At 34.2% G+C, this 26,497-nt stretch overlaps 2 protein-coding genes across 2 annotated transcripts in view; one reads left to right on the forward strand and one right to left on the reverse strand.

Moving 5' to 3' along the window:
* LOC130648309 (oxysterol-binding protein-related protein 1-like) overlaps nucleotides 1–7,929 on the forward strand; it is a 17,704-nt gene extending 9,775 nt beyond the window's left edge. Inside the window, exons 12-29 of the mRNA XM_057454346.1 lie at nucleotides 61–124; nucleotides 2,044–2,142; nucleotides 2,220–2,348; nucleotides 2,524–2,614; nucleotides 2,964–3,070; nucleotides 3,269–3,388; nucleotides 3,644–3,909; nucleotides 3,998–4,098; nucleotides 4,229–4,338; nucleotides 4,481–4,578; nucleotides 4,900–5,079; nucleotides 5,389–5,467; nucleotides 5,574–5,692; nucleotides 6,007–6,190; nucleotides 6,464–6,526; nucleotides 7,034–7,094; nucleotides 7,386–7,476; nucleotides 7,551–7,929. Of these exons, the coding sequence (XP_057310329.1) occupies nucleotides 61–124; nucleotides 2,044–2,142; nucleotides 2,220–2,348; nucleotides 2,524–2,614; nucleotides 2,964–3,070; nucleotides 3,269–3,388; nucleotides 3,644–3,909; nucleotides 3,998–4,098; nucleotides 4,229–4,338; nucleotides 4,481–4,578; nucleotides 4,900–5,079; nucleotides 5,389–5,467; nucleotides 5,574–5,692; nucleotides 6,007–6,190; nucleotides 6,464–6,526; nucleotides 7,034–7,094; nucleotides 7,386–7,476; nucleotides 7,551–7,653 (2,065 nt within the window). The 3' untranslated portion in view covers nucleotides 7,654–7,929. The remainder of the gene's footprint in view (nucleotides 1–60; nucleotides 125–2,043; nucleotides 2,143–2,219; nucleotides 2,349–2,523; nucleotides 2,615–2,963; nucleotides 3,071–3,268; nucleotides 3,389–3,643; nucleotides 3,910–3,997; nucleotides 4,099–4,228; nucleotides 4,339–4,480; nucleotides 4,579–4,899; nucleotides 5,080–5,388; nucleotides 5,468–5,573; nucleotides 5,693–6,006; nucleotides 6,191–6,463; nucleotides 6,527–7,033; nucleotides 7,095–7,385; nucleotides 7,477–7,550) is intronic.
* Nucleotides 7,930–12,413: 4,484 nt separating this feature from the next.
* LOC130648310 (phosphatidate phosphatase LPIN3-like) lies at nucleotides 12,414–25,372 on the reverse strand. The gene is made up of 20 exons (XM_057454347.1): nucleotides 25,349–25,372; nucleotides 25,053–25,272; nucleotides 24,375–24,542; nucleotides 23,865–23,978; nucleotides 23,359–23,454; nucleotides 22,977–23,080; nucleotides 22,591–22,708; nucleotides 22,092–22,279; nucleotides 21,861–22,013; nucleotides 20,509–20,570; nucleotides 17,380–17,473; nucleotides 17,232–17,301; nucleotides 16,308–16,385; nucleotides 15,993–16,232; nucleotides 14,679–14,897; nucleotides 14,478–14,584; nucleotides 14,182–14,296; nucleotides 14,039–14,101; nucleotides 13,226–13,266; nucleotides 12,414–13,146 (listed from the first exon to the last, which is right to left on the reverse strand). The coding sequence occupies exons 2-20, from the start codon at nucleotides 25,230–25,232 to the stop codon at nucleotides 12,987–12,989; spliced, it is 2,370 nt and encodes a 789-aa protein (XP_057310330.1). The 5' UTR covers nucleotides 25,233–25,272; nucleotides 25,349–25,372; the 3' UTR covers nucleotides 12,414–12,986.
* Nucleotides 25,373–26,497: the final 1,125 nt, after the last annotated feature.

Below are 26,497 nucleotides of genomic sequence, written 5' to 3' on the forward strand. Positions count from 1 at the left end.
TGTAAAACACCTGGTGAAGTAATGATAATGATTATTGTATATATATGATTTTTTTTTCAGAGCTGATGCATCATCGGGTTTAAAAAGACAATTTTTTAAGTATTTAGATAATGCAAAAATATCAGTATGTATATATATTTACTTTCTTGTTTTCAAAACGTGGATTGTAATTGCTCACAAGCGACGAGAGTGCCATCAATTGAGCCAGATTTATCAATTTAATCGAGTGTTTATTGAATATTTCAGCAGAAATAATTACTTCTGAATCAATTAGAATATTGACAGGCAATGACGTAATTAGTTGAAATCTATATAAAACTAGCCGGGAAACCCGGCGTCGAAACACCAGGGTAGGCCACAAGTCAAGGTGTGACATGGCGTGGAACACCTATGGAGCGCTTAAGAAGAGCCGTAAACTGTGCCACACGATCAGGTGGAGCGCTTTAGTACAGGTATACAGTATGTCGTAAATCAATTGAAGCGCATACACCATTATAGTGTGCGACTGTAACATATTTTTCAAAAAATAACTTTCCTGCAACGATAACTGATATAAAAACAGAGTTTACAAAGTGTTGTTACTCCATCATAGCAAAATCAATCGGTAAATTTTATTTCATTTTGCGGAATAACTTTCTGCGCAAGTTATATAATAATACCCTTTTGAAAAAAACTTTCTCACAGACTCTGTTTAAATTAAAACAGAAGAAAACAGGGTTGAGCGGTTAGTCCAGGTAAACAGAGTTGCACATCCGTACAGGTGTGATTCCAGAGAAAGTTCAAAAATTGTCAGTGGGCTAACCCCTTAGTACAGGTAAACCGTGTTGCACATGCGCATAGGTATAACAACCTTTTACAGAAAACAGTCTGTTGTTAACACTGGGCTAACCGCTTAGTACAGTTAAACAGAGTTGAACAGGCGTAATACTCTTTTCCAAAAAAAACTTTCTCGCAACTTCGGTTTAAATGAAACCGCAATAAAAAGTTCATTGCTAACACAGGGCTGAGCTGTTAGTTCAGGTAAACAGTGTTGCCCATCCGTACAGGCGTAATTCCCGAGAGAGTTTAAAAATTAGTACAGGTACACCACATCGCACATGCGCATTGGCGTAAAAGCCTATTCCGAAAAAACAGTCTGCTGTTAATACTGGGATAAGCGCTTAGTACAGTTAAACAGAGCTGAACAGGCGTATTTGCGTAATACCCTTTTTCAAAAAAACTTCATTGCAACTTCGGGTTAAATAAACACACAGCCTGTTGTTGCCCGTCCAGCTAAAACAATCGCTCAACCATTTTAATTGCAGAAAAGATTTCAGGAAAATAATAAAAAATGTATTTAGCTAGCTACCTAGCTAATTGCATTTAGCATAAGAATTATTGCTTAAGAATATTGTTGTAGCCACACTGCATTTTTATACTCTCACTTTTTGGCCAAAGATAGGAGCTAGCTAAATGGCTACAGCCTCAACATAAAAATAAATGTTGGTTAGGATAAAAAGTCTTATACCATACAGAATAGTAATAAGTATGGCTCTCTAGATGGCTAGCTAGGTAGCAAAATCTTCGTTCCTAGCCAAAAATTCTAAAACTGGTGCGTTTAAGCTCTTTACGTGGCTAAAAAACGTAACAATATATTTATCTCAACATTAAAAACAAACAGAAAACAAATATAACAAAAATATAAAGCTCTCAGAAAATAAAAAGCGTAACGGGACACGGCTTTCGCGGACACACAGGCAGACCACGGCTATTATAATAGAGACTAGTCGTTGCCCTTGGAAAAATCCACGGGTTCGCCCGTCCTTTATATTTACCCGTCGCAACAAAGTGGATAAAAATATATCGCATTTGATATTCGTGTTTCCGTAACATTTTCTAACTCAGCGGGGGGTCCGCGCAGTGACAGACAGACGACGGCTATTATTTTAGAGATTAGTTTCACGTCTGCAATTGTTGCCGATGCGGAGAAAGTGGAATTTAAAAGGATTTATGTTTGGTGACCGTTTTAGTCAAAAAAAATTGTCTTATATATTTTTTTCTCAGGCCCATCACGACGACGAGAAGAAGTTCAAAATAGAATATTCTGACCACACAGTTCACTTTTTTATGACTACTCCTAATTCAGGACAAGTTAACAGACAGGTTTGTTTTTGGTGTGGAATAATCAATTATAGCTAGACGTAAAAAAAACCTTACTTATCTTTTTGTATTTCCTGTAGAGATGGTTGAACGCAGTTCGAGAACATTGCGCTTATAGTACGCATTACACAAGTCAACCTCATGTTATATTGATGGATGAGTTAGATGAAGATTATCTTCCATTAGGTAGTATAGAAGATGCAATCAAGGTATAGTGTAAGAACGTCGTAATATTTTGTCAATATAAGTTGTTGTTTTTCCTTCAGTCATTGCATCACACTCAATCAAGTGTTACGGTATCGTGTATACCGTAACCTTCCTACACACACCAAATATATATGATAAGAATTTCTATTTTATGGAAACATGGAAATCTCATTTTAGAATGCAAAAGCGCACCAAGAAGTTCTCGAACAGCAGGTTACCTCACTTACATCATACTTCAATACACTCCCAGATCAACAAGTCAGACAAGGTCTGTTTAATTTTTAAAAACAATATGTTTTCTCGCATTTTTGAATGTATATTAGGTGTAAAATGAATTTTGTGTTGATGTGTTCTATAAAAGCAATATGTTTTATAGTTCCTCTTTGAAATATTTACTAAACCACATTCAAATTTTAGCTTTTTGTTTTCTGTTCCTATTCTGCTTTTTTAACAAGTTGCGTTGATCTTTCATCCAAGTCAGAACACAACCAGGCGCATTCGATTACATTTCACATTATAACATAATTTGAAAAATCACAAGTTTGTAAGTTATTGAAGGAAACAATTTGCTTCCACATGTTTTTCGTCTCTCGCAGCGAGTTATGTTTTTCGTTAAGGCACTGCGGCTACATTAAAAATGAAACTGAACGATGTTGTGGGATCATCACAAGAAGTTTGCTCAACTTTAAATCATTGTCTCACTGTTTTAATGCAACAAGAGGAGGTTGGTGCCATGTTAGAATATAATCTGTAGAATTTTCTTTTTTTAAAATTCCATAAATTACATTCACGACATTTGTCACTTTTTTGTTTGATAAGAAGTTGTAGCAGAGCTTTTGTGAATATACAAGTAGTTTTAATAATTAAATTTTACTGCTACTCAAAGTACAGGTGGCTTTAAAATTGTCTTCTTCTTCCTTAGGTACGCCGATTACAGTTACAAGAAGAAGCAGAAAAACGAAGAGTATTGGAAGATGCCTTGCACGTACTGGCTACAGAACATTTTGTATTAGAACAGTCTGTTCGTTCTCACAGTAAATTGGTGAGTTTACTTGCGAGCATTTTATGTCCTGGTTCGCAACGTTCAAAAATTTCTGTTTGGAACATCGCCTTTATAAGTAGCTACGTTGTCGGTTTGTTGTCGGTATCAGTCTATCATCATTGGTGTTGTATTGCTGTCGAAGAAGTGCATGTCGTCTTAGCTAAACGTCACTGTATCGATCTTATACATTGAAATAATAGCTTTATACTTTATAGTGTCTGAAATGCAGGTTGATATTGATGTATTTCTTTTTAGCATATAAACAGTTTTCCTGATGATGGTGAAGATTTTTTAGACGTGTTTTACGATGCCCCAGAAACGCAGTCTGAATGTGACTTCGATCCTGCTTACGAATTTGAAAATAACCAGAAAGGTTCGGAAGATGAGAAGGAAGCATCTTTTAAGTGCGAAGAACCTGGTCAAGCAGAGGACACACAAAATGCAAAGAGTTTATATGTCGCAACTCAACTTGCAAATGGTAAATTCTCGCCACGGACGCGAGAAAAACAACCGAAATACAGGTTCGAAGTGTTTATGGAAGTTGTTGATAGTTGTCAATGTTAATGTAGTTAACCTATTTAGTTACACAATATTGTCAATTTCTTGCAGAAAAAAACTTCCACATACAATGCATTCTCGAAACGAGTTCAGTATATGGAGTGTCCTGAAACAATGCGTTGGAAAGGATCTATCACGAATCACAATGCCAGGTATGTTTAATTTTACTTTGTATAGTTTTGTATATGAAAGTTTAGTTCTTAAGACAGGAAAGTTATATCACTTAAAAGTAATAAACAAACAAAAGATTACCATGCAGTGATTTTTGTATATGTCGTATAGTTATATTCAACGAGCCGCTGTCTTTCTTACAACGTATTGCAGAATATATGGATTATGTACATATTTTACACAAAGCAACTAACATAGATGATCCTATCGAACGTTTACTGGTATGTTGCTTTCTGTACTTTCTTACTTGACATTTGCGCACGTCCAATTTGTATGTTTCCACTCGAGCGTGAACCTAACCTTGTGGTCTGTAAGTTAACCTCGTGGTCGGTGAGTTATTAACACACATTAGCTCGTGTTTAGAATATTGCAGTGTTTATGGTCAGTTGTAACGCATCCACAGAAGCGAGAGTTGGTAAACCGTTCAATCCGTTACTTGGTGAAACTTATGAATTAGTTAGGTAGGAAAAAAGCGTTATTATATTACGTTTCCGCTACCATTTTTTAATTTTCCCATACGTGCAATATTACAATTTCAGGATTTGTCTAGTTTAGTATACACCTATTCGATATAGCTATAACAGCTATATTGGATAGATGTATAGTATACTATGCAAATCCTGAAATTGTAATATTGCACGTATGGAGGAATTAACAAAAGGATAATATGTTTTTCTTTTCATTTTTATATTAAATTCTGGAAAATCTTGTTTTAAAGTTGTTGCATATTTATCTAAACCTTGAAAGGTTTTGAAATCTTAGTTTCTGTTTATTTTATGCAGGGAAGATTTAGATTTCAAAATGGTATGTGAGCAAGTTAGCCATCACCCTCCGGTTAGTGCGCTTCACGTGGAAAGTGGATCTGGATTTGAACTCACCATGTCCATGCAACCAGAATTAAAGTTTTGGGGAAAAGACATCGAAGTCAAACCTAAGGGAAATGTTGTAATAAAAATACCGAAGTAAGTTACTTAAAAAAGTTTGTGTTTCGTTCTTCTAAGCGCGTTTTTCTTTATTCTTCATTCTTTTTGCTTTACAGGGTATGCGGAGCTTTTTTCTTTTTTTCTGTGTTCCACTTTTAAATTCTCTAAATAATAAATATACTTAAATTGCAAAGTTTTGAGTTATACACTTTCAAACAAGCTAGTTGTAGATATCAGAATTGCTTCATGTAAGAAAAACATTTCACTTAAGTGTTAGAAAGTAGCGCCTGAACTAATACTGTTGCCCATCGTGACGAATAGTGTGAATTGTTTAGTTTCCTCATTTAGGTATGGAGATGTGTATACCTTCTCATACGTCAGCAGTGGTCTACATAACATCATCATAGGAAATCTGTGGATCGAATTGGTACGTCTCTTTTATTCTGTTTTAAAAAGAACTTTTTTGAACTGTTTGTTGCGATTATAGGAGATAGAATGAATGTATTTTTTTGTGATTTTTTTTTAATAATTAGTATGGTATATGCGAGATCAAGAATCATACGACAGGACATCGAGCAATTATTAATTTTAAACCAGCTGGTTGGTTTGGTAAAGACATGAACCAATTAGAAGGCTATATCGTTGACGAAAAGTAATTATTGTATTCGCTTATTCAATCATCAAGAGGGAGAGAGAGAGAGAAAGGGGTCAAAATAGGCCTTGCTGTGCAATTAAATTGTTACAAAATAGAAGTAGTTTGGGACTGAAGTTGTAACCTACTTTCAAACGTAAAATAATTTGCTGTCGAAAAGGTTAAGGTTGATTTAAACTTGCGTATTATTTGTTGCAATGTCGTTTCGTTGGTCATTTCATTGACTTGAATTAAAGTTAACCTGTTCATTGCGTATTCTTTTTCTATTATTTACAATAAATAATTTTGATACACACTATTTTGTTTTATCGAAGGAATGCAAAAAAAAAGCTGATTAAAGGAGATTGGACAAAATATTGCTGTTTCTCTGATGCAGAAGACGCACAACTACTTAAACAAGTCGAAGGTGCGCAAAAAGATGAAAGTGGCGTTCCTGATCTTCCTTCTGGTGTCACCTTGGCTTGGAAAGTGCGCCCAAAGCCTTCGTGTACAGCCGATGTGAGTCACGAGTAGCTTTTATGAAACCATTTGTTAGAACGTTTTACCTTCGCCCTGTTGTGAATAGAAGTTTTCTTTCATCTCAATTGTGACTTCTATGTTAACGATTCGAAAACAACTGTTTAATTAGACGAGTTTAAAAATTGATTGCTGAGCCTGCTGATTTTAAGCAGAACAAAATTTCTACAGTTTGTGGTAAACTTTGTGGTTTATTCTGTCGGAGCCCTGCATGAAATCCAGTTCAAGATTTGCTATTTTAAATTCTCGTTTCAGATGTATATGATGACAGAATTTGCGATGGGATTAAACCACCTTTTAGACGAACACAAAGACGTTGTACGTATCCACATGTACTGCTGATCCACATTACTCCTCATTCACATGTACTCCTCATCCACATGTACTCCTCATCCACATGTACTCCTCATCCACATGTACTCCTCATCCACATTACTCCTCATCCACATGTACTCCTCATTCACATGTACTCCTCATCCACATGTACTCCTCATCCACATGTACTCCTCATCCACATGTACTCCTCATGCACATGTACTCCTCATCCACATGTACTCCTCATTTACATGTACTCCTCATCCACATGTACTCCTCATTCACATGTTCTCCTCATCCACATGTACTCCTCATCCACATGTACTCCTCATCCACATGTACTCCTCATCCACATGTACTCCTCATCCACATGTACTCCTCATCCACATGTACTCCTCATCCACATGTACTCCTCATCCACATGTACTCCTCATCCACATGTACTCCTCTTCCCTGTGATAGATACCATTGTTCAGTTGTTATTATTGTGTTTCTTTCAATTGTTCGCAGATTGCTCCTACTGATTGTCGTTATCGTCCTGACATCAGATGTTTAGAAAACGGTGATATAGGTAAACCACTTTCATTTTGACATCAGATGTTAGGAAACGGTGATAAAGATAAACCACCCTCATTTTTAACACAGCACAAAGCAAGTTCTTATTTTTTGCGTTTTACAACCTAAAGAAGATTTTAGAAATGTTCAAGAAAATAACCAAGTAGGCAACCATGTAGATTATTTTGTTGCAGTAAGTTGTACCTGTGATCGATATGTTGTACGTGTAATCGATATGATGTACCTGTCATCGATATGATGCACGGATGTAAGGTTAATTGTCTCAATAAATGGTTGTATTCTTTAGAGGGCGCATCAGCTGCAAAATTGCAATTAGAAGAAAAGCAGCGCGCGACGAGACGTCGCATGAATAATGATCACGAAGTGTGGGAGACAAGGTCGTTATTTTTACCTTCTGTTTGTAGCTGCGATTTTTAAACTGTTATCCACAACTGATATCTCTTCGTTTTAGGTGGTTTAATTTCGAAGAAAATGAATATCTCGGCACCAAAGAGTGGCAATACAATGGAGAATATTTTAAACGACAATATAGCAAGTGTCCAGATATTTACTAGCGCGCAGATTTCTTTCACAACTAGTTTTTATTATCGTGTCCTGTATTCATGTGTTGCATGCATCTCCGTCGTTGAATTTCTTCGTTGTTGCTCTTGCTGTGAATTTTAAACTTATTTTCCACATGAAGTTGATCAAAAGTGATAAAAGTAAGAGCGGTGACGCGGTATTTATTAATTTTTTTTTTAATTTTTTGATATGCATATCGATTGTTCATGTAATTTGTGAATAGCTAGGATTTATTCTTGGGGAATGAGCAATATATATATATTTTTATAGCAGGTTGCACTTTTTAACACACCCCTCTGCCGTGAGTTGCGTAAATTGGTTGCAATGAAGTTTCCTAGGTTTTTATACGGCTGCATTTTCCGCTTGAACGATGTCAACAAACATGTCCAATGAAGTAGAATGACTGCTGACTGGGCCTAAAAACATACTCTCAACTTTCTCCGCCCGTATTTTTCTCTCGAGCTTTTTAGCCAATGAAATTTAACGAAATGTAAACAATTGCGCAACGCATTTTATTCACGTAAAAATCAAGAACGGCTTTTTATAATAGTTCATAAAAAAATTGGTTGGCGTTGAATGGCGTTGAATAGAGATGGAGCTAGCATTAATTTCATAAAAGTTATTATTTCATAAATTCTTACATCTTTCTGACAAATACAAAAATCAACTGTTTTTTTTGTTTGTTTGTTTTTTTTTGTTTTTTTGTTTTTTTTTTTGGGGGGGGGGGGGGTATATAAATAACAGTGCAACCCATCTTTCCTAAAAATCATTTCTCATCCACATCTTTTTAAATTGTTACTTTCTGTTACGTTTTCATTACCATTTTATTTGGAACATCAAAAAATTGTTTTTACAAACTAAATTTTACTATAAAGTCACACCCCAATTTTCCTAACTCATTATTAAAAAGGGAAGATAATGAAAGTACACAATTACATTTACTGTTTAGCACGCTAAAGCTTTGTAAACTCATAGTCATAAGAAAAAGAGATAGTCTGGTGAATCGCGCAGCTCTATTGTTTATGTTTTTGTTAGTAGATTATACCTCGTACCCAGTGCTTTGACTGCACGCTCGTGTTGAAAATGACGCAGTTAAGTGGTTAGTTACTGTAAACATATAATTAACAAACATTTAAACAGAATTATTTTCCACATGCCTGGCGAAAATTGCTCTTTTCACGAAGGGCTAAATATAAAGGTCTATCTATTTTTAAAGTTCCTGCTGGTGAGAATCAATTTGACAAGTCGTGGAGAGAAAAGTAAGTTGCTGTTGTGATAAGAGATAGGGAAGTTGATCATGCTCTAAGGGATAGAATTCAGAGAAAGAAAATATATATTTGTGAAAAGCAATTCAGCGAAGATCAAATGAATCGTAACCACTCTAGCATAACCACACTTGTTCCCGGTGCTATCCCCACAAACCTTGCTATCAAAAGTTTTCCTTCATCCTCCACATCTTCTAAGCCTCGTCAATCAGCACAATCTATTTTGCAGAAAAAAATTGAACCAGTGGTAAATGTCATTACTGATCAGTAAAAGTCATTTACAGATTTTATTTCTAAAACTCAGTTATTTAAATTAGCCGGTTGGAGTTTTGCCTGTACAAGTGATTGTGCTTCTTTTGCCTGTCATGATGATATCCACTCAGTTCCAAAGTATGAGATATATGTTGTTAATAATCTTGTTTTTACTGTTCGTGTTTTATTATGGTCTGTTCCTGCTAAACATGACATTCTCAATTACTAAAACTTATTACAATCACATAGTTAACAAGATAATTATGGATTTGAAATTATGCCCAGGTTGACAGACCACTTTGCTGGTAGCTGTCTTGAGCACTGTGTTCCAAAAGTATTTAGCATCAAGGATGGCACTAGTGCACCTCTTCATCAAAGCAAATGGTATCGATCTCCAAATTGCATAGTTCTTATTCCACCCTCAGTTTAATTAGTGAGATGAGCAAGTACGTGATTAGCCATTTCAAAACCAAGGAGAATAGAGCTTCGATTTGATAAATTTCTGAAAACAATATTTTCAGACACAAATTTATAGAAGGCCGGATAAAACTTTTCAGAATCGCCTTTAAAACTACCAATTACATCTCTGACAAAACTATAGGAAAAGTTTGTATCGTCGTTTGTAATAACATAATTGACAAATTCATTTCTGGTCTTCTCACTATAGCACTCATCTTTAGAAAGTTTACTTGCACTTAATTGGGTATACTTCTTAAAGTATAACGGATGGAGCTTAATTTCAGCAGTTGTGAGGTTACATAGGTGAATATTTATCATGGCACATCCGTATTTCGTTCTCAACAGAGAATGCTTCACCCCGATCAGACCTCTGACCATGACGGGCGAGTATAATGCGTGTAAGTCATAATGAAAGAGAACTACTTTGTTCATCACTAACATACTGCCTGGCAGTGCGCGGTCCCCATAACTGGGAGTCGCAGACGAACCCACTACACTACGTGCGGCAATATGTTAGTGATGAACTCAGATAGTTTATCCGGATGGTGTGTATACATAGGTGAATATTTATCATAGCACATCCGTATTTCATTCTCAACAGAGAATGCTTCACCCGATCAGACCTCTGATCATGACGGGCGAGTATAATGCGTGTAAGTCATAATGAAAGAGAACTACTTTGTTCATCACAAACATACTGCCTATGTACACACACCATCCGGATAAACTATCTGAGTTCATCACTAACATATTGCCGCACGTAGTGTAGTTGGTTCGTCTGCGGCTCCCAGTTATGGGGACCGCGGATCGAATCCCGCTCACTGCCAGGCAGTATGTTATTGATGAACAAAGTAGCTCTCTTTTAGTAGTGATGTTGTTGTCATTTAACTGGTTTTGTGGTTGACGATGTTTCGCATTTCGGTGTCTTGTGAGTCCCGTTGTGTTTTGCATGTTTTGGAGGATATATCACAGGAAAAACAGCTTTCAGAAGGGTCGTCAACTATTTTTTCAACAATTTTGGATAATTCTTTAGTTAAATCACGATTTTTCTCTAATAAATCTTCATCAATAACAGCCAAGATTGCATCAAAATCATCTTCACCAAAGAAATCCTCCCCAAGGGCAGCCATTATTGATAATTCCGTGCAGTCTTAAACCGGCCACCCCGATTTAAGAAACATATCTGCTTGTGAACAATAGGAACACATTATGGACGGCCCGGAATTACCAGACTATCTCTATTTCTTATGACTATGGTAAACTGAATACAGTGTTTGTAGATGATTATCATGTTTTTTTTAGAAAACAGTCATTGCCTGTGTGTGGACTAGTCACAGGTAAAAATGTATAAAAAGAAGTATTTGTTTCCAGTGGTTTCAAATGTTTGTTTATACAGATTGGCCAATCAGATTTTTGATTTTTGATTAAACCTGTAGGGGAAACTTTGTGAAAGGTTTCTTGTCTACACGTAATCCGTTTAAACGTACAAAATCCTTCAAAAGTCTTTCGAATCGTAGCAAGCAAAATGGTTACTGCCTTCTCGATTATTATAGAGTCATCAATACAAAACACAGTAATGCGCGCTTAGTTCTGACAAAACTTGCCGCAACAGTTTGTTTTTAGCAACGGATGCTAGTTATTCAAAGTTGTAACAGTTTTCGTGTTCACAGAAGCATACTTGGCATATTGTCTGGATTAATTATTTTTCTTGTCTCTGTCTTTATACGAGCCAACGTTACATCGAACAGACAGGTTCGTTCACGCCATTTCTTGGTAACATCCTCCGTAAAGTCATTTTTTTCCTTTCGCCATTTTCTCTTGTTTTTCTCTTGCTTGTTTTTACTGTAGCTATCTTGTTTTTAACTGTATTTAGCTTAATAGTCTGAAAGTGATACATGACCTCAAACGTTTAAAACAATAAATTTACAAAATTTTAATAGAGAAGGATCATCCGTTTAATCGAAAAAGATGAACACGTTTTGAAATGAAAGATAGGTCAAATTCAACAGGTCAAAAAGTTTCTTTTTTTGAATTACACGATACGTTTAGCCCTATATGACTCATTCGTCAGATGTAAACCTTCCATTTAAACGGATCGTGTATTATAAGCTGAAGAACAAGTGTATTTGTCGTGGCGAACTTGGACATCACCTGCACTGTTTTGAATAGTGAACCTATGGTCAAATTTTTGACAATAACTGGAAAAAAGAAAACAAAATCTCGAGGATTATTTTAATTGATTAAGAATAATTTTTTGTTGTTGCATATTTCAAGAAAATGTTTATTTTGGCAGAAAAAAAACTTGCAAATAAATATTGCAGAGTAGTTAGCAACCTTTTTAACTTTGTCATGACAATAGTTCAACAAGAGAATTCAACAAATTTAAACTAATTTAACAAACTGCGCAAATAATCGAGATATTATGTAGGTGTTAAAGGCTGGAAAAAAGAGAAGGAAAACCTCCAGAATTATTTTAATTGGTGAAGAATGAAAAAATGGATATTGTTCTTGTAAGACTTTTTGCGTTTTGAGAATTTGGTAAGTAATAATAAACTTTTCGCGTTTTAAGAAATTTACAACTTTGCGGAAAAAATGTTTGTTTTTTTTTCATTTGAAATTTAAACTTTTGCAAAAAGGGGAAAAAACGCTATTAAAGTCTGATGAGCGCGTCGGATGACTGCTCTGATACTAGTTTTGGGTAGCCACATAACCTCTAACACCCAATGACCTCTCCACAATTCCGATTAAGAAAGAAGTATGAGAGAATACACAAAATATTTCCAAAATACCAGTCATCATCTCGTTCTATACAATATACATAAAAATGCACTATCATTTATTGGCAAAATTTACAAAGATTGTGTAAACTTAGTTACAATCGAAAGAATTGTTGCCATGGAGATTGTGACTACGTTAGTCGTGGACACGAGCACGAAGGCGCAGTTTACTCATGAAAAAATTCAACAAGAAACAAAACGTAGTAAAAAATAGTTGCAAAATGCCATTCATGTATATATTATTGATTAATAAGCATTTTTTAAAGTAACAAAAAAGATTGAAAAAAATTGAAAACACTGTTGAAATCAGCTTGTCCATACATAAAATTTTAAAATCAGGACAGGAGTTTGTCATTACGATTGAAATAAATATACCGTTCAAATTTTTAGTTTTACGGATGAATTTTTTTTCTCCTTTGAATTTCTATCCTGGTTAAACATCTACGCAATTTAAAAATAGTACTAAAAATAAAATAACGCATCGCTGACTCTAATTTGTTGTGTGACGAAAGTTTTTTTAACTGCAGAGTAAATAATAAGTCATTATAAAGCATGATTTGTTAATGGAGGTCTTTATGGAAACTCAAACTCGTCAACATCGTCTTCTGGCACCGCCATAACAGGAGTTCTCCAATAACAAAATAATGTGTATTCTGATCTCGATGGATCGGTCGTTTTCGAAGAAGTTAAAGGAGGAAACATTTGGTCAACCAAGTCGATTAGTTTGCCATACCTAAGCATTTTAATACTGACTGTTACTACCTCAGTAAAAAGCTCCAAATTTTTAAAACTAAAATGAGGGAAAAACTTACGATGAAGTGAACGCATTCGTCAGTTCGTGCTTGATCTCACCCTAAACCAATGTCAGTAAAAAACTATATTCTGCGAACGTAAAATATGTTTTAATTACAAGCTTGTGGGAAAGAACTACCGATTGAACTTCGATAGCTTACCGTAACTACTTAAAATGTACCGTATTTTTCTAATTTAGCGCGGCCGAAAATCTAATTATTTTGGGCATGTCGCAGTAATAATAAGAGGAGATAAATTATCTGTCATATCATCAACTAAAGCCCGAAGTAAAAATTTTGAGAAAAATTTGATAATTACCGCACTTAATTAGTGGAAAAAACTGTCTTCTCATTTTATCTTTTATTTTAATTAACAAGCTGTTTAAAGCCATTTCAAGAAAATGCTCGGTTGCATATGTGGCAAAAATTATTGAAAAGCATGATCAGATTTCGTCCACCCAGTCGCCAAGATATGATTAGGTAGAGGAAGCTTAAAACACCATTGCACTAGACACTGGGAAAGTTTGAAATGGATCCTTTTTTATAAAAGATACATTGAAATGCTTCCAAGCAACGTGAAGATGATGATGAAGTTAATGAAGACAATTCTTTTACATTGCAAATTTATGTTGTAGTCAATCCGCAACATAATTAGAGGAAATTTTGATCTTAACTGCACTAAATAAGAGGAAAATTGAAAATTCCCAATACTTTGCCCGTACTATTATTTTGAGGGCAAAAGTTTATTAACAATTTGCAAAATGGCTATCTGCACTAATTAGAGGCCGCATTAAATTAGAAAGATTACGGCAACAAGATGAGCATCATGTATACCTTATAGTTGATTGTAAAGATGCGAGAAATTGGAATACCAACTGCTCGATATGCCCAAACGTCCTGAAACGACATTTAAAAAAGCTTTAAAGACAACCAAAAAAAGATTTTTACATTCAGCTCATAGAAGAAAATTACTATACATTTAGTCGATTTCCGAAACCAGAAAAGAACGGATTGGAGGTTTTCGGAAATAAGCTCTGCACGTCTCGCATACACGATATCTTGAATTCTTCTGGCTTTCGTTCGATCACCTCTCTAAACATGAGAACAAAAATTGTACCATCGTGTCCTGTATATAGCTTTCGTGGCCTATGTACTGAATGACAATGAAAAACATTGTAATCAGAAACATTGCAAGACCTACTGTCAATTTTATTGGTAACCGAAGCATATTTGACAAACATATTATCATTATTATGACTTTCTTATTACTTACTTTTTAAATGCATTAAATAGTGAAGTAGGAGTCAAGAGAACTGGGCCATCAGGTAATGTCGTTTCTCCTTGTTTAACACTCTTTAAAAAATCTCTTGTAATTTGAGCCTAAAACGAAACAGATGGAGGGTAAGTCCTAACCTACAGACTCGTCTTGATTACATAAAGCGTCTAAAGCAAAACATTATAATGCAAAACATACCTGTCCAATCGCCCTCGCAGATAAATACATAAAGTTATAGCCATTCTTTTTTATCTTACTAAACAATCCAGTGACGTTACTCTGTGACCAGTCTTTACCAACAGCGGGAAGGATTTGCCCCAATACATCTGATCGGGTTATGGTCCCGTCAATATCAGAAATTACAATTTTATCGGAATAATTCCAGAGAAAGATACGAGCGTCACAAGATGCAGTGCCCTAAAAAGATCGAAGTTTGTCATTTGGCAATACTATCCCAGCTGTGCAGTAAAAGTACCTCAGTTTTATAAATAAATACCTATCGATCATTTTAAATAATTCCAAAAATTTACTTTTTTTCAAACAAAAGCACTACCTTAATCAGACAAACATTCGCGCGGGCAATTTTAAATCCTCGCGAAACAGTTTTGATAAAAAAAGAAAACGTTCGATTTAAAGTTCATTGTATCAATTTTTTAAATACATGTACAAAAAAACAAAAAAACATTTGAATATCCATATATAGAATTTTTAAACGTGTTTTGAATCAAAGTTTATTTTTCGTCAGAAGAAGAGTCTATCACACAAATTCAACGCCATTTTGCTTGTTGCTCATTTTTGCGATGAATGTTGATAATAAAAACGCAGTGGATTTAAATTTGTCAACATTTCTTACTGTTTTTTTGGCGGAGTGATGCGAGGTTTTAGATTTACTGAAGCTAGCCACGTTACCAATTCTCTGGTTAAAAGTTATTGTAGTGAAGGCTTTTTAGCTAATCATCGCAGCAGATTTCCCGCATAAAACCGATCAGTTAATAACGAAATGTTTTTTACGAAAATTTAATAAGAGTTAAATTCGCAAAATTAAACCCTCGCGGATTTTTTGGAAATAACAAATTCGCGAAATTAAATCCTTGCGAAATACGATTTTTTTTGACCTCGCGAAATTAAATCCTAGCGAAAAATTTGTCTAATAATTGAAATAAAAAAGAGTTATAAACATGCAAATAAATTACCAAATTTCCCATGTTATATAACAATTTCAACTTGAAATGTAAGTTAAAAATACAACTCTGTAAGCTCTTATTTTAAAGGGATTTTGCTTACTGCCAAAAAAAAGCAAAAAAAGTGAAGTTGGTAAAAATGGTTGGTCTATAAAAAAAATCAGTGGCAAATCTAATTTTTAGTTATCACCAAGTTAGGTCGCCTTTTACCGAATTTTTACTGATAAGAGCACAAAGATACGGAATCTCTTTTATTCACCAAATTTTATGAAACAATTCATATTCCGAAGAATCTGGTATACACGCTGGCTATCCATGTCATAACACGTACCTGGTATCTCGTCGTGACTGTAAACGTTACTTTGTTGGCGCCATGTTGAAGATTCAATGAACGCCAATGTTCTGACGTCAAACGCAAAGTCTTCTTAAACTCAGTGAAATCGGTTTGATCAACTGTGTGCACAGAGATACTTCCATTCTCTAACTCCAACTCGTCAGCACTGCTCAACTGTCGTTGGGGTGTCAGATGTGATCCTTTCTTGTCGTCATTTTTATCTTCGTCGGATGATTCCTAAAAAAACACGTTGTTACTTTCCTTAAGTTTTTGAAAAATAGTGATTGACGGAAAGTTATTTTGACAACCAACCTCGGGCGCAGTTCTCCACGAAAACCATCCCCGCCTTTTTTTAGGCATGTATTTTTGCTTGAGTTGCTTTAAACTGTCCTAAACACGAATGACACTATAAAACTTTATTCCCACACATTTTGGCCAGAACTAAATTTGGCGATTTTCGTCTGAAATCGATAAATTAAACGCTCGCCAAATTTAATTTTTTTCATCCATCGTAAAAATAAATGCTCGTTAAATTTTTTTTTTTTTCATCTTTGCCACATTTAATACATAAAAACTCAACTCTTTCACAGACAAAAAATGTGTTCTTCGGTTTTAATACAAGGTAATTTAAGGTTTTAATATAATTTACTTGATAACTTATCATTAGTTACAATATTATTGTATTTTTCTTTCGTCTTTTCATTTTTCTTTCGTTAATTCCGAAATTTGTAATGGCCATAAAAATGTTTCTTGATGCTGAGTACTTGTAGGCTTATTTGAAGGTTTCTTCTTTTTCTTTTTCGCCTTAAAAATGAGTGCTTCGTCAATTGCTTCAATATGTAAAAAGCAAGCAATAATTTCTTTATTTTTCGGCTAGACGTTTTTTTCTTCTAATAAGTTCTACTAGTTTCAATTACCCGAGTAGTCCGTATCAAAAGGTAGCAAAGCTCGGACAACTAACTCCTAAATTCTGTTCTTTTTTCTCAGTATGCATGTTTTGCCAAGTAGGGTTGAAGGGAAGGTACAACCTCAAAAATAACATAATTTTGGATACAAAGTACTTTTCCCCATCATTTTAAAGGACTTTTCGTAAAAATTGCTAAAATTCTGGGTATAGATATAAAACTATAAAGAATTATGAGAATAATAAGCAACTGCAATTCGGATAAGGGGGAAGGGGCTAAATAATTTTAGGACACTATTAACTGTATGCAATACAAACCCGATAAAACTTACAGGCAGCAAAGTTTTTTGATACACCAAATGCGACATAAGAAAGGGCGCTGCAACCGCCCAATTGTAGTACCTGAAAAAGAAGTATAGTTGATTGAAGCTCCACATTGACACGAAAACATGTTTCTGCTGGCTACAAATCAAAACACACCTGTTATCTATCCTGATGACCAGCTTCGGATCGTTCAGTAATTCTGGATTTTCACAAAACTGTTCATATGTTACTCGTGACTCTAAAAACTTCTCTAAAAAATACGTATTCGTTAGTCTGGTAAATGCTATGAGGGAAATTTTATAAAACAGCTGTCCTGGATTAACTAAAAATGCAAGAACTTTGGGGAGGGGAGCTCATTTCATTAAACATGTTCCTTAAATATACTTTAATACACCTATTTCCATATCCATTCTGCCATTAATGAAAACGAGGCCGTACTTTTATAAAACAAGGCAAGTGTTTAGCATTTTGTAAACAAACAGGCGCAGTGCATCAGTGCTTCCTGCTTCATATTTAAGTTGAATTTGGAATTGTTTATGGATAGTTAAGTTGATAGTTTTTTCCGATATAGCTTTTAAAGTTGCTTCAGTGTTAAACAAGTTATTTTAAGCTAATATGGTGGACACATCTACACCCAAACCTTCGTTATGTTTTGTGGCTAGCTGTAGCTGTGCACATCTCCAGATTTGTCAGTTATGTACTTTAAAACTTTAAATATTGGTTTTAATTTAAGGCTAAACGATGTCCAAAGGATACTGTACACTTTTTTCAAGGAATAAAACCAATTATCAGTGCTTCTAAAGTTTAGCTAGCATAGTAATGTGTCAGTAGCTAGCATAGTTATATTAGTTATAGTGAGAGAATTACAGGGAATTCTCAGATCCGGGTTACATTGGTTTAAATTTTCTAATCATTTTCAACAAAAATGAACAACATATTTATATTTATGGAAACATGCAAATTTCTAAGCTTATACACTAAGTACAACTGCATCTAATAATAGCCAAACCTTTGATGTTTTTGAGGAGATGACCACGCAATTCAACTGCAGTGAAAATGTTTCAATGCTGTTAAATATTACGATCAAACTCTTTGAAAACTTTAAAATACAATAAATGCTGTTCTAATAATCTTTTGGTGTTCCAGATAATTTTTGCTGATAAGTCCAAATATGTGACTCATTTTCTGTGAAGTTCTTTGTTTTGTTTTTCAAAATTTGACAATGTTAACCCAACCAATGTTAAGTAGTCGAATGAGTTCCCTCCTTCCAATAAGCCTTCCCTTTCAATAAGCAAAAATGCCAGAAGTTTGTGTCCTCGTCAGGAAAAAAACATCCAAGTTAAAAAACGAAAAAAAAAACTAAAAAAAAAAAAGTTAAAAGTTTCAAGCTGCAAATCTCTTTTCAAATCTACATAACCAAGTATGCGACTGTAGATATATTTTCTTGGATATAAATTTAATGTCTTATATTTTTGGGAAGTATAAGTTATAATCAGTGTTAGAGAAGTATTGCTATATATAAAGCAGTTTTGCAGACACAAATATGCAAGCAACATTGAGGAATGAAAATACATTTGTAAAAAATGTTATTGGCTTATAATTACGTTTAAACGTAATTTACATTCACGCATGTTTACGTTATCTCCAATATGTGTTTTTATAAATATATAGCATGAAAACAAACATTTCATTGCAATGTAGCAGTGATATACACGAAGAAAATATAATTGCAGATTATTGTTTACATTTACCTTTTGTTGTCATAAATGACACCAATAAGCAATGTTTTGCTGCCATAATTTGGAGGATTGTTTTTATACAAAATTGGCAACAGTTTTAAAACAGAATAAAGATTCAAGTACGTCAGAAAAGCATGGTGTAGCAATCTTTTTTTTTCCAAGACACATACAAAATCGAAAATTTCAATTATAATGTAATGTTGATTTTCTGCATCTTTGTCAAAATAGAATCAAACGTTCTGCCTTAAAAGAATTCATGTATAGCTATGTAACAATAATAGCTATATGCACAAACTCTTAAAAAATGACTTCACTAAGGCTAGAGCTAGCTACTCACAATTTTTAAGGGATGCTTACCAATATTTAGCTCTGTAAAGCTTTGTTAGATTAAGGGTGATATTTTCTAGTTTGTATTTAAAATAAAGAAACCTAATTTTGCCAACATCAATCACATGTAATAGTGTTTTTTAAGTAGTTACTAGCTAGCTATTAATAGCTTATTTTAAAACAAACATTTGACGTTTTCTGTCACTGCACCTCCTTTAATATCAAGGATCAAAATAAATTGTACTATCCTTTTCTTTCCATCTAATTTATTGAAAAACGAAGTTAAATTACAATAATAAACTTTTAAACATTATAAACAACCTATCTTCCTATATTTCCGTGCATTTTAAAAAAAATGCTCAACACTTGCCTCGTTTTAACAAATAAGTCCTCGTTTTGATTACGGCAAAGTGGATATGGAAAATGGGGTATTAAATAACAACTAGTCGTTAGCCCGTGGAAAATCCACGGGTTTGCCCGTCTTTTTTATACCGCATTGAGTGCTTCTCGCTATTGCGCAGCTAAGCTACCATTTTGCGGGACAGACAGACAGACAGACAGACAGACAGACAGACAGACAGACAGACAGACAGACAGACAGACAGACAGACAGACAGACAGACAGACAGACAGACAGACAGACAGACAGACAGACAGACAGACGTATACGGGCATTATAATATAGATGGCAGAGAAAATGCAGAAAGTGTGGTAAGTGTGAAAATGCAGAAAGTGTGGGTAGGTGTTAAAATGCAGGAAGTGTGGGTAAGTGTGAAAATGCAGAAAGTGTGGGCAGGTGTGAAAATGCAGAAAGTGTGGACAGGTGTGAAAATGCAGCATTTTTCTCTTCAGTTTGAACTTACTTTTGAGTGTCAAATAAACGTGCCCCTCCACTTTTTAATATATCCGCATGGTGGAGGTTAAATTTACGAGAAACGAATACATTTTTATTTATTTGTTTGGTGTTAATTAGTTTTTTTTGTGAATAAAGAAGTGCAGAAGAAATTGTTGTTTTTCTAATATTCTTCTTGAATAAAATGGATTGCGCAATTGTTTAAATTTCCTTGAATTTCATTAGTTAAAAAGCTCGAGAGAAAAATTACGCGCTGATAAAGTCAAATGAGTTCAACTTTTTAAGAAAAGCTCGGGAGCAACTCTTGACATTAGTCATTTTACTTTAATGCGCAATGGGCAACATATATATGAAAGATTGGAATACCTGGTTCAACCATCCTATTCTTCAGGTCGCCACACAATGACATATCAAGTTCACCAGGTTCACTAAACACGGATGATTATTAAACAGATACTGTGTAATTTAAAAAAAGCTTCACGCAATCACAAAGATTTCACGAGGAAGCAAACATTTTGAAAAAATGTTTTTTGTAAGAAAAAATATATATATACAGTGGACTTTTTTATCTCGACTTCGCCAGGGACAAAAAAATGTGTTTTGGATAGAGAAAGTTAGAGAAAATTCTCATAAAAATTTAAATTTTAGTTAACAAAACAAAAAGGGTATCAAAGGATTATTCACACAATCCGCAGGAATGTGTGTTTGGTTTAGCCTTTCTTCGTCTCCGGATAAAAAATGAACACATTGGTGAATCTTTTACGCGGAGCCACCTCCCATGCGTTCATACGTAAATTTTAGGCATAGTTTTTATTTCCCTGAAGTAACTTCCCTGAAACTTTTTTATTTACATTAGTATTGTTTACTGCAAGGCCAGGTTTTATTCGAAAATCGCCAAAAAACTTGAAGAAAGAAAGAAAGAGCTAGTTAGCAAATAAATACTGTTGACATATAAGATAAAGTTTTGTTTATACTGTAAAAATTTATTGCTTCTTACCTTTTTTCAACTTATTTAGCCACCCTTTGGATGCTTTAAAAGTCGTAAAATCAAAACTTTGGGCATTGGGCCGTCAATCAAATTTTTTTGGCTTTTTGCAAAGAAAAGCTGCTATGTTTACTTCTTCAAAGTCACAACCACGAAGTTTCTTTAAAAAGAAAGAGGTTTTTTCTAAAGCTTGAAACAATATTTGCTTATTCCTCATCCCAGTAGAAATATTGTTTCTTGTAACACCAAACTTCTCTGATGCTTGACATTCCATTTTCAATTAGATCAAGGCTTTTAAAGGCATAAAAAGATACACAAAAAATGATATACAAGAGCACCGAATGTCTTTTCTATTTCTAAATTTTTTGAACCAAAGTTTTGTTTTCAAGTTTTCTTTTGACGGCTGTCATCTTGACAATGGAGTAAAATAAAGCCTACTTTTTCCTTGTTGGCATCCAAATTTAAATTTCAAATGTTTTGGGTCAAAATTTTGTTCTTCTTGCTGTGTAAATGAACCATTAGACACGATAAACGTTCGAGATAGAGAGGGAAAAAGTCGCAAGTGACTAGATTTTTGTTCGAAATAGAGAAGAATTCAGAGAAAGAAGTTCAATATAAAAAAGGGAAATCGCTTAGGGTGTACACAAATGTCCAAGGGACCGAGACCTTTGTTCGAGATAGAGAGAAGTTTGAGATAAGGGGATCCACTGTATATAATTTGATATTAAAAAACCTTAGATCTGAAAGTGGTAGAGTGTCGTCTTTATTTTGCTCGTCAGTTGGAGAAGAGGTGGCATTAGTGTGTTCTTCATTATCTCCAATTGATGACGTCACTGGTGTCGACTCTCGCCCACATCCGGAGTCGACGTCATCGATAGAATTCGCCCTACAACAACAACGGAAAATACCTTGACATCCTACTTTTTTACAGTGTAACACCCATATTCAGAATGATTTTATTTACCTATTCAGATATAGTTGCGCAACCTCCCTGTCAGCTGCCAAAACATCCTCCAACAACAAACCCTCGGAAGAGCTAACTTTTTCTTGCAGTGTCTCTCGCTTAGCCTTTCTATGTTTCTCTGCCTTTCTCTTTCGCTCCGTAGTGCTGGATTTATTGTCCCTCGGACTCTTTTTTTGAATAGCAGGACTCTAAACAAATCGAGCAACATATTATTTAACATGTCTATTTTGTACACTTACAATGTAATATCCGCCTTTGTTTAAATAACATACAAGAAAAACGATTTTAAGAAACGCAACCATGAGATTACTGCCAATAGTTAACTCGCGAATTAAGAAATAAATATATGAATGAAATGAAAGGACTCCTGCATTAAGATACAAAATCATTAGTCCGGCTTAATAAATTCGTTTAAAGTCAAGAAACACCTGGGCTGAGCATATTGGAATTACTCTAGCTATTTAAATGTATTGTAGGAAATATTTTTTAGACTTCAAACCTTTGGAAGCATGCCCCACTCCCAGGTTATATTTTGATTAACCGATGATGTCTTTTCAACACCAACTTCTGCCTCAGTGTCACTAAATATCTGACGAATCGGTGATGGATCTTCAGGGCTAAATATAATGCATACAAGGAATTGTTAAAATGAGGTCATGCTTCACTAGAGCATTATAAGCAATTATGTGCATAAATATGAACAAGCAAGGCTAGCACTCACAAAAGAGATGGTATCACGAAAACAGACATGATTGAACACAGACAAACGCCAGTCCGCTAGGTATCCTTACATACACATACTAATGTAGAAGTAACACATACACTAACAGTATGCATGCATACATGTCTATATTTGGGAAGGCAGAAACAACACGATTTCATTACCTTCGTGATAGTGGGGTTGATATAGGGCTGTCCATATCTGAGAGGGGGTAATTTGATTGCAGTTCTCTGATTTTGGAAGTTGCTAATGCTGGAATTGATAAATGCTAAAAAGGAAAATCAGACAGCTGTTACTATTTCACTTTTGATTTAAAAAATGACCCTTCAACTTAGAACTCTGTCTTATTACTCAGAAAGAAAATGACTAGACTTTCTGTCAAACTTTCTATAACCATTTTCTAATCCCTGTGAAATCCTAAAAATTTTTTACATCCTTCAATCTGTCAAAATAAATAATATTGTGGCTTTGTGTAACCACATATTGGACATGGACACACATTACTCTGGTAAAGTCACCAAAAATCTAGTTAAGCAGCTGACTTACTTGTTCATGGTCTTGGTTTAGCCCATATAACATTGTCTTATCTACACCAGGTATTGCAATATTATCTGATTGATGCTTACGTATATCATTGTTTGGCTGAAACAAAATAAAACTCAATACAAAATACTTTTCGTGTTTATGTGAAAATTAACGTTTCTACTTCCAAAGCATAAGTCATTAAAACAAAAGTCCATTTTTAACTTTTCTTGAATTAAAACTCACGAAATAAAATCTTGCGGCTAAGAATCTAGTTCAAATTTTCTCTTTGTTGCAAAGAAACGCAAAATCATTACCACAAATATGGTAAAAATATGACGAAAATTATCCCACAGTTAAACTAAGTTGTCATAAAAAGTGCATAAACAAGGTCTATGTTTCTTTTTCAGCCACCAATCATGGCTAAAATTGTGGAAAGCTAATTATATTTTGATCCGAAAAAAAGGTTTATTTCAAGACACGGATGTGTGCTGGTTGGTTTAACTCTTATACAATAGAATTTTACTCACACTTTCGTTTGGAATGATAGGCATAGAAGATGTTCTGGTTGCTTTTACATTCATAGTCAAGTAGTCCGAATTCTGTGTCTCTTCGTCATCCGTAATAAAATCCTTGACATTTTCCTACATATGCAAAGAATTAAGGTTTCAAAGCATGTATTTTCAACTTGGAATAAAAAAGAGTAGTTTAACTGTTTTATCCATAATAGTGTGCACAAGCGTAATTGGGAGTTCCTTAAGGTTTAGCAAAGCAAAATAATTTTACATCCAGTGAAGTTTTCATAAGAATTCCTTAAATTTTTAAAAACCCTTTATATTTTTTATTAGCATGCATTATATTTCAACCGAACAGGATATGATGACTAGATATTAAATTACCTACAAAATATCAATGATCTTCTGAAAATGTCAAATGTAATATAACAGGCGTGAAAGTGTTACAATAGCTGTCAAACATTGAAAATGTAAATTCCACATTCGAAAGCTGAAAGAGCAGTTTTAAACACTATCACCACTCACATGACTAAATTGAAAATCAAGCAAATTTGATGAAGAAGGTAATGGTGATGTTGCAAGATTTAAAGGTATGCTCTCCTTCATTGATGCGCGCTCCACAAAGAATGCTTCACCAGCTACACCGAGTTTCATTTGCAAATCCACTTCAACATTGTTGATAGCAATTTCAACCTGAAAGGGATTTTGTAATATTGTAATAGTCAGAATGTTGAATGTTAAAGCTTACACATTGATTCTCAAAAAACAGTTTGTTGTGTGACACATTTTAAAATTTGGCAAATTTATGTAACTAAAAATTAAACAAGTAGAGCAGCCTTAAATACTATTCTTTAGTTACTGACTTGGGGCTTCTAATATATTAATTGGTATGACCACAGAAAAAACCATACAAAGCACTTGGTCGAGGGCAGAGACCTTACAAGCTGATTCTGTACTTTTGATCTTTGAACTCACAACACAACATGAAAACCAGTCAGTATCCATTTTTATATACTACTAGTTTTTTGACCTGTATTATCAATCCTTGTCCAAGCCTGCATCTGTTCAGGTACATGATTAATTCTTTTTTTCTCTTCTAGCGATTGCTTTAAATTCAGGCATTGGTGATCAATAATAATATAAACATAGTGTAAAAACATTTTAAATAAAACAATCAAGTCAAAAAAATTTCCATTTACTTACAACTTTCTCACGACTGCTCAGTACTCCCAGTTTCCCAAAGCGTACATGAAACGGACTTCCAATAAAACTGCCATCTTCTTGTTTAATGACCACAATATCAATGGCACCTGTTAGTGTTGCAGCATTTATTTGATTGTAGATACCTGCTACACTTTTTACCACATTCCCAATGTAATACATTTCCAATAACAATCGTCATTGGCAATAATGTTGTAATTAACTATAATGTACAATTAAGTAATTTAGTTAGGCATTAAGACAGTGTGAATGAATGAATGAATGGTTTCTACACCTACAATGACATCTTTGTTATTCTCCATTGTAAGCACCTCACACATTGATTATTGATAATTATCTTTTCTCTGTTGTTATTGTATAGATTCACTTTTATTTTATTTTTTTAATTATTAAAAGTATATAAACTAATCATAAAAAAAAAATTAACCTAAATATGATTGTAAAGTTGTTCAAGAACTAAAAAATCTTGCAGCAAATCAGTATTCTCTTTCGAAATAAATTTTATGACTATATTACACTACCTGATTAACCATAGATTTATATTAAAAATCAAACAGTGTGAAATTCATATGACTTTTGGCTGTCATAATTACTGTTGTTATTATAAAGTTTCTATGATAAAATTGAACAATAAGTACGTTGTATGAGTATTACCACACCTATACCTGTTATTGACATCAGGTGTCTGTTTTGCCTCATATGATATCATAGTGTTTGAGTATAAATATCTACACATTGATTATCTAATTTCTATCAAGAAATGTGAAGGTTAAAGACTCTACCCACCCTCCCCATTATTGTTGGCAGAACTCTGATTTTGTTAAATTTTTTTATGTGATGTCATATGAGAAAACCCCTTTGTAGCTGTATCTGGGAGCACTGTAGGCAATGCATTTTCCATTAATCGCTTATTATTATTAATTTTGTTGCAACTATCATTATTGAAATAGGTGATACAAAACATGGATAATAAAAATTGGATTTACAATTTTAACATTTTCTTTATAGAAAGGTTAACAAAGAAGATATTTTGATTTGCAAACTGTGATTAGCAGTCTTGGTCATAAATGGTGTGCGATCGCACACGCACAGCTCCGCACACGCCATGTGAAATTCGGGCGTGCTCTTTATCACACGCCTTGTTCTACTTTGTACACACGCCAAGCAGAACTGAGCTTTTTCAGAGTAATCCCTTACACAAACTTTACCCAATACATAATTGTTCTTCCGTGTTAAAATGTATCTCTAAAATGTATTTTGTATTAAATACCCACCTTCATTAAAACTGCTGACGTGAGATACATTTCAAATGTTTTGCGTCGGCATTGCATCAACAATATTTTTTTTGTTTTTCAGCTGGCAAAAAATTTCGTCATTAACCTTGTATTGATCTCCTTAAGACGATGACAAATGGAGATGAAGTACAA

The sequence above is a fragment of the Hydractinia symbiolongicarpus genome, chromosome 6 (genome assembly GCF_029227915.1).
Source record: "Hydractinia symbiolongicarpus strain clone_291-10 chromosome 6, HSymV2.1, whole genome shotgun sequence".
NCBI classification, from domain to species: domain Eukaryota; kingdom Metazoa; phylum Cnidaria; class Hydrozoa; order Anthoathecata; family Hydractiniidae; genus Hydractinia; species Hydractinia symbiolongicarpus.